We start from the raw sequence: 8,714 nt of genomic DNA, 5'->3' as shown, positions 1-8,714 counted from the left end.
GGGAGGCTGTGGAGTCCCCTTCTCTGGAGATTTTCAAAACCCGCCTGGATGCAGCCCTGAGTAATGTGCTCTGGGCAATCCTGCTTTAGCAGGGGAGTTGGACTAGATGATCTCCAAACGTCCCTTCCAACTCTGAAAAGTCTGTGATTCTGTGATTCTCATCAACCACCACCCCCAAGTCCCTCTCCTCAGGGCTGCTCTCAATCCATTCCCCCACCCCCACCCCCCCACCCCAGCCTGTATTTGTGCATGGGATTGCCCCAGCCCACATGCAGGACCTTGCACTTGGCCTTGTTGAACTTCATGAGGTTTGCACAGGCCTACCTTTCAAGCCTGTCCAGGTCCCTCTGGATGGCATTCCTCCCCTCCAGTGTGTGAACTGCACCACACAGCTTGGTGTCATTGGCAAACTTGCTGAGGATGCACTCAATCCCACTGTCCATGTCGCTGACAAAGATACTAACCAGCCCTGGTCCCACTGCCAACCCTTGACGAACACCACTTGTCACTGGTCTCCACTTTGACATTGAGCCATTGACTTCAATTCTTTGAGAGCAGCCATCCAGCCATTTCCTTATCCACCAAGTGGTCCATGCATCAAATCCATGTCTCTCCAATTTAGAGAGAAGGATGTCATGTGGGACAGTGTCAAATGCTTTACACAAGTTCAGGTAGATGACACCAGTTGCTCTTTCCTTATCCACTAATTCTGTAACCCCACCATAGAAGGGCACTAAATTTGTCAGGCACGATTTGCCCTTACTGAAGCCATGCTGGCTGTCACCAATCACCTCCTTACTTTCCATGTGCCTTTGTAGAGTTTCCACGAGCATCTGCTCCATGATCTTGCCTGGCACAGAGGTGAGACTGACTGGGCTGTAGTTCCCTGGGTCTTACTTTTTTCCTTTTTAAAAATGAGGGTTATGTTTCCCCTTTTCCAGTCAGTGGGAACTTCACCAGACTGCCACGTCTTCTCAAATATGACGGATAGTGGCTTACAAGTTCATCTGCCAGTTTCCTCAGGATCCGTGGATGTATCTCATCAGGTACCATGGACCTGTGCACCTTCAGGTTTCTTAGATGGTCTCAGACCTGGTCTTCTCCTACAGTGGGAGGTATCTCATTCTCCCAGTCCTTGACTTTTCCCTCTTCCACTTGTAGTGGAGTGTAGCCACAGGGCTACCGCACTTGCTGGTGAAGATCAAGGCAAAAAAGTCATTGAGTACCTCAGCCTTGTCCGCATCCTGGGTGACCAGGTCTCCTGGTTCCTTCCAGACAGGGCCTAGATTTTCCCTAGTCTTCACCTTGTCAGCGACAGAGCTATGGAAGCTTTTGCCCTTGATATCCCCAGCCAGATTTAACTCTATCAGGGTTTTAGCTTGCCTAACCTCATCCTTCGCTGCTCAGACAATTTCTCTGTATGCCTCCCAGGCGACCTCTCCTTGCTTCCACCCTCTGTAGGCTTCCTTTTTCTGTTTCAGATTGTCCTTGTTCATCCATGCAGGCATCCTGGTGTTTTTGCCCAACTTCCTCTTTGTTGGGGTGCATGGGTCCTGAGCTTGGAGGAGGTGATTCTTGAATATTACCCAGCTTTCTTGGGACTCTCTTCCCTCCAGGGCTTTATCCCATGGTACTCTACCAAGCAGATCCCTCAAGAGGCTGAAGTCTGCTCCCTGAAGTCCAGGGTCGTGAGCTTACTGTACGCCCTCCTCGTTGCCCTAAGGATCATGAACTCTACCATTTCACAGTCGCTGCAGCCAAGGCAGCCCTTGAGCTTCACATTCCCCACCAGCCCCTCCTTGTTGGTGAGAACAATGTCCAGCATGGCACCTCTCCTCATTGGCTCCTCTATCACTTGGAGAAGGAAGTTATCATTGATGCATTCCAGGAACCTCCTGAATTGCTTATGTCCTGCTGTGTTGTCCCTTCAACAGATATCGAGCTGGTTGAAGTCCCCCATGAAGACCAGGGCTTGTCAACATGAGGCTGCTCCTATGTGTCTTACGCCTTACCCACTCTGTCTTCCTGGTCAGGTGGCCTGTAGCAGATCCCCACTGTAACATCACCTGTCTCTACCCTCCCTTCAATCCTGACCCATAGGCTCTCAGTTGGCACCTCATGCATCCCCAGGTGAAGCTCCATGCACTCCAGCTGGTCCTTGACATAGAGGGTGACACCCTCTCCTCATCTCCCCTGCATTCCTTCCTGAAGAGCCTGTGTCCTTCCATTCCAGCACTCCAGTCATAGCAGCCATCCCACCATGTCTCCGTGATGCCAATAACATCATAGCCCTGCCGGCATGCACACGTCTCTAACTCCTCTGGTTTATTGCCCATGCTACGTGCGTTTGTATAGACGCATTTAAGTTGGGCCACCGATGAAGTTGACTTGCTGAAATTCCTTTGTGCTGCACTCCAGGTGCTATTCCTATATTCATTAATTGTATTTTCCAGTAACAGATTTTAAATAATATTTGACTAAGAGTGAGAGAAACATCAAGAAAAAGGTAACTTTGCCCATCTTGTCTGTTTGGCTCTCCCCACAGCAAATTCAGCTGCTGTTGTTGTGTGTTACTTTTCTTTCTTAGGTAAGAACTGTATTGTCTCAGCTTTGCAACAAAAGCTGTTAATACATTTTATTGGTAAGAATGCTACCACATTATGTCCATGTTTTATTGATGACTTCGTCACTGTAAAGACTATCTGGTGGTCAAATCCACCTGAATGTCTGCACTATAGTAATTTTAATACAAGGTTGTAATTTAAATAATTTTATCAACAATTACTATTATCATCTATTCACAAACCTGGAGCAGAGGAGAACCCTTCCAAAGGAGAAAGTTAAGTGAGATGACAAAATAAGAGTCTCCCTCTGTAAAAAAAACATGCCAAGCTTGTGCCTTACTGAAGCAAAACACTTTTGACAGCAACTGCCAATTTCTTGAACTGAAAGCACTTTGCAAAAAAACACCACTTTTAATTACACTTCATGCATTTTGTCCAGCCAACTATGGCACACATAGTTACAGTCCCTCAGAAATTGCTGTTCTTCCCTATCAGCTCATTTGGCTGGGACCTCAGCATACTCGCCTGCAAGTCAGTCGAGCTATAGGACAGCCCCAAGAACCTGCCATTTCCCCGCTTTTCTCAAGCTCAAGGGAATTCTTGCTACTCTTCCACATCCCCAGGTTACACATAGCCTGCTGAATGTCCTCCCCCTCAGATGAATATGAGCCTCGTTCTTGGGACTACTAACAGCCTCCACCTGGACAGGTCCAGCGCAGGTCTGAAAGAACCCTTCGCAATTTGCAGGATTTGGCTAATAGTAATTGTCATACCTGATTTCATATAGGTGAAAACAGTATAAAAAAAACCAAATTAAAAGGTCTGCCATGTTTGTTACTTAACCTTTCCCTTCTTGTCAGCATACTCATGTAAACTGTTTACATGTAAAAAAAACCTAATGCTTTTGTTCGGTTTTACTTTCCTAAGTACAACTCCTTAATATTTTATCAAGTTAACTGATACTAACAAACCTAATACAGCTTCATCAAAGACATCTTTCCTCCAGACATGAGCTAATCTTGCCTTCAGTTTGTACAAAAATGTGTCCTAAGCTATGATGACAAATTCATATGGATAAACATGAATAGACTATACAATACATAAAGAGTTACATATGAAAAGAGAAATGAAAATATTGTGTACTTGTTTTCACAATGCAGCTTTCAACATTGCATATGCTTTACTACTCCCTCAAACACTGTCATTCCTTGCCCTACTGCATTCTAATTTTACCTCTGCAAAATCTACAGTGAAGGGAACAGGACCCAGACCCTCCTGTATGAAAGTAGGAGCAGATCTCCAATTGCATATAATGATGAATCTATGTTCAGTTTTCTTCAGATGCAAGGATGAGAGGAAGCTGTTTGTTTTTGTCATGTGTGGAAAATACAACAGAGTTTCTTTAACTTACAGATTTGATGTCAAGTTTCTATGGGCTTAAATGCAAGAGCGACTAAAGTGTAATTTTATAGAGAAGGTCCTGAAACAGATGTGATGCAGCTGGCATCAAATGAAGAGTGAAAGCCAGCAAACATTCCCTATGTATCATGGGTTAGATAACTCTTCATGCAACAACACCCTCTGCAGAAAAGGAACTGCTACAAAGGAAAGAACTTCCCAGCGGAGGAACCCTGTCCACTTTGAAGTAATCATTAATTTTTGTCTCAAAGATTAACCTAAAGCTCCAATAACAAACATTTTTTTTTTTTTACTTGAAAATGAGGAAATATAGTTACCATTACTCCCACCTCAAGGCTACTGGCCATTTGCCTCAACTTACCCGCTTATGAAGACGTTCTGCTTCCTCTTGATACGCAGCAAGTTGTTGTTTCCATTGTTTTACGTTGGCAGTGGACTCCAGCAGGGCTGCTGTGAGCTTAGCGTTATTACCCTTGAGCGTGGCCAGTTCTGCCTCCCAATGCTTGCTGATTGTCGAACTGCACAGACAGAATGAGAATGGTCAGAGCCCCCAAATCTCTTCCTTTTTCTTTTTCTTAAAATGCCTTGTAATTTTTTTTTTTTTCAAAATATCCAGGAAAAATAGAATTATGCAAAAATCCTATGACTAAATGTCCAAATGAGAATCCAAATGCTCAAATCATCAAAACTATAAATTCAGAAAATATAGGTACATCATTATAGGAAAACAACCTCTACCCTCCCAGTTCAACAGGGTATTTTTTTTAAATAAAATCTTAAGAATGATGAAACCCACATCAGCTTCGCAAAAGCAACAGTGTATAATTCTAGAGTGTGTATATGATTAGTCACTACTTAGATATATTGAGTGTAAGTGCTTTTTTAACCTACTACTTTATGAAAAGTAAAAGATTTGTCACCATCTTGATTAAAGATAGCTAATGTAGTACTTTGGAACTACAGCTTAGTTGTCTTAATGCAAGTCTTCTATCCCTGAAATACACTTCCTTTATTAAATATCTTATTTAATTTCTACTTACAAAATCAAAGATCTTGAATTTCAACACCTTAATACTATTAATATGCCTGTCCTCAGTAATACCAGCAAAGAGAATAAAGATTGAGGAGTACAGAGATATTATTGCTTTATTGCAAAGAGGAAGCCGATGTTGGGGTTTATTGAAGTAGCCAATGGAGGAAAAATCCTTACAATTTAGTTATTCTCTGAGCAAACACAGGGCTTTAATTATCATATGTAATTAGTTTGCCATCATCCACAGACCCTATCTTTGCACTCAGTATGCAAGGGAAAAACAAATCAGACACATCAGGTGAATGTGTTAGTATGCAAATAGCTCATTAATGTTTACTTGTGCTTACGTAATGTTCACTTGCTAACAACACGTGAGGTGCACACCTACATGGAAAATACATACAGAAAATAATTCATTTTGTCTAATTAGCTTACTATTAAAGGCATCATTGAAAACGAAAGATCTGTAACTCCAGCCAACGTGATTTTGTATATAGGTTTATGATGAATTATGAGGAATTATTATAATCTAATTATTTACTATAATATATTTTGATATGCTTAATTTAATTATAAATTATTACTATTTTGCATATAAGTTTACAGGGTTATTTCAACTTTGTACATAGGAACAATTAAACATTCTGCCACCATTTTGTCCACGGAATTTCTTTCTTCCACTTCATGCATATGCACAGTGCCTTCCACCAAAGCATATTTCAAAAACATTATGACTCTTATAAATGCTCCTTCAGTGTTCAGAATCAACCAGCCACTAAGGAATATTCATTACCAATTCAGATCACATCTACTGTTTCACTAAAACATGATGTCTGATTCTTCCATGCTCCAGCATTTCCTTCCAAATACTATGCTTCCTCCCCTTGAACAGGAATACAAGGTCCTTTAGAAGAGTAATACAGGTTCTTTTCATGATCTATTCAACTAATTAGAAGTTTACCACTGGAAATTTTAAATCTTAGATGACTAAACTAAAGTAATTATAATCCTACTTCATCGGGGAACCTTGACTGACATATTAAAGAAGATGAGAACAAACTTCTGTAACAACGTCTACTCTTCTGTCTCCCCCTCTCAGATTTACTTTTCACTTACAGTAGCACAGCAGATCAACAAATTTGGTAAAAACGTGTTAAAAAAAATCTAGTTCGTTATCATATTCATAACTCCTCCTTGATGGGCTTGCTGATCTGGCAAGCAAATACCCATTCCAGCCATTTCATGCAAGTGAGTAGTTCCATTTAGTAGTCCTGCTATGGCAGGAGTAGTAGCAAATTGTGTGTGTGTGAGACCTATCCATGTATACAAAATGTGTCTTATTACTCATCTTTCCCCACAGAAGGAATATACACACAAGATTTTATATTGATGTAACACAGCAGATTAAAAGCTTTGTATTCAGGATGGTCACAGAACGAGAACTGTTTGATCACTTAATATCCTAATTTAATATGCAAACAGGGAAGTGAATGGATGTTTTTTCAATGTAATAATGTGTATACCCATAATGACACAAGGTAAGCTTCTAAGCCATGAAGATCCCAGAAGACAGACACACGGGCAGCGCTAAATAATAATGCCAAGGGGATCTGTGGCATGTTTCACCTTCACCTTTGCCCAGTGCCCTTACTATCCTGCCAAGAAAACAGTCAGGAGCTCGTAAGTTATTGCTCGTATACTGGAATGTCAACACTAAATATGAAGCATGTATTTTCTACTACTGCTATGGATACCCTGGTTCAAAAGCTAGAAAGTTCTTTGGAACTGGTTATTTTTAAATTGGCCATTTTCAATAGGAATGCACCACTATTATTTCTCAATCATACTTTTTATCCCTAAGAGATCTACATAGTGGGTATGAACATGTCTATTGTAATGCAGATGTTATTTGTTTGTAGCATATACTGTTTTTTTCCACAAATAGTTTATCTTCTACAGATTGTACTATGGCTCCATAAAATAGAAACATATTATTTTAATTAGTTTTGTACCTGATAACACAAAATGACTTCCCAACTATTTACTTATCCGGTTTCTCCTTACAAAACTCCACATTCTCTGACACAAACACAACCATGTGATGGATATCATACCAGGAAATATAGAAGCAAAGATGTGTATCTTCTATTTCATAAAATCATAATTTGATTAAAATACCCCATAACCAATCTTGGCACTGCTTCCTTACTTTTCTCAAATACTTTCTTGACAAACCAGAAGAAAAAAAAATTAAAATTATACTTTGTGGATGATTTTGGTTAAAACTGGATTTATTTCGATTTAGATTAATTATTTTAGTATCAGATAAAAGCACACCTACACCTGTAGCTGTTCTTAAGCTAGAATAAGAGTATCTGCACTGATGCCTAAACCTGCAGAGCTACATTGGTTCAAATTTATCAACACTACTAGAGGAGATGCTGAGAAACATATGGTTCAGCCACAATGAGAATTCTCCCTTGGAAGGAAAACGATAGCGCTAGCACCCAGGAGAGGGAACACATAGACCCAGAAGCTGAAGGACACGTGTGGAAAATTCAAAGGGCTCCCAACAACTGCTAGAGCCCATGGCCAGAATTTTTATGGTGGAACAGCTGCACTACAGTCCCTCAGAGTAGGTATGGGAGGGCAGCACATACTTTTTCTCTCTAAAACCCTTAACTTAATTCCTGTTTGAAAGGCTTTTTGCTAAAAGGAATTGATTTTGCCCTCCATGCATTAGATTCTGCCATAGGAAAAACACACACAGCTCTGGTCAGGTTGCCTCAACAGCTGTAAATATCTAAAGCAAACCCAAATCATTCCTCATGTGTTCCAAGATTATTTGCTCTAGGAAGCACATGAAATATGAACACTTACTTGGTGATCAAAGTGATCCAAACTGCAGTGCAACTTCTACCAGAACACCTTGCAGTTTTGCACTGCGGTGCAAAGAGCAAAGCTGTATGTATACACTGTGGGACACTGGCATACACCTTTGCAGTCCTGGGGTGCAAAAATTAAACCTGCATACATGTTTTATTTTGTTTTGAAAGCCATCCATCCCTTTGCTGGCAGTGTCATAATTTTCACAGTTATTTCTTCAGACCTGTCAGAATGTACCGGCCGCTTGGCATACTCAATGTTTGAAGACAGTCCTTCAAAAAAAAAAGAGACATCCTGAACGCTCCTGCTTGTTGCCTGTTTCTCAGCGTGAAAAGCTCCACCAAACTTTTTAAAATATCCTAACAGAGAATAAAGCCTGGTCATTTCCCCTGTGAAACCTGTGAATATCCAAAAGTAAGAGAACGAGCTGTTTTGCATACCTGACTACATTAGTGCCAAACACAAGAGGGGAAAGGGGCCTCTAAAGGATAATAGCAAAATATGAGGTTTATTGGCTCAGCTGATCATGCTATACAAAAAATGCTTTCATAGCAGAGGTTTAGGTCTGATTGCACAGGGAATTATCTTTACAATGGTAACAGTTCATGGGATCATAAGCGCTTGTTAGTGAGCAAAAGGTGAAAACTCTCCCAAATCTCTGACCCTTGGTGCCAGCCACGGTACCTGGTACGTGTGTAACATCAGACATGCCCACAGTCAGAACACCCCCTGGTGCTCCACCATCAAGGCAAAGCATTCAAAATCATGTATTTAACATCTACGGCATCCAGTAATTCGATCACTCCTACAGC

The 8,714-nt window shown here is 41.0% G+C and overlaps 1 protein-coding gene across 1 annotated transcript in view; it reads right to left on the bottom strand.

The window, feature by feature from the left end:
- Positions 1–8,714, bottom strand: part of HOMER1 (homer homolog 1 (Drosophila)) — a 106,372-nt gene that overhangs the window by 21,532 nt on the left and 76,126 nt on the right. Inside the window, exon 6 of the mRNA XM_009884293.1 lies at positions 4,345–4,501. Within this exon, the coding sequence (XP_009882595.1) occupies positions 4,345–4,501 (157 nt within the window). The remainder of the gene's footprint in view (positions 1–4,344; positions 4,502–8,714) is intronic.

Source organism: Charadrius vociferus, unplaced genomic scaffold (genome assembly GCF_000708025.1).
Source record: "Charadrius vociferus isolate BGI_N301 unplaced genomic scaffold, ASM70802v2 scaffold183, whole genome shotgun sequence".
Lineage (NCBI taxonomy): Eukaryota > Metazoa > Chordata > Aves > Charadriiformes > Charadriidae > Charadrius > Charadrius vociferus.
This window is presented reverse-complemented; position numbering and strand designations above follow the sequence as displayed.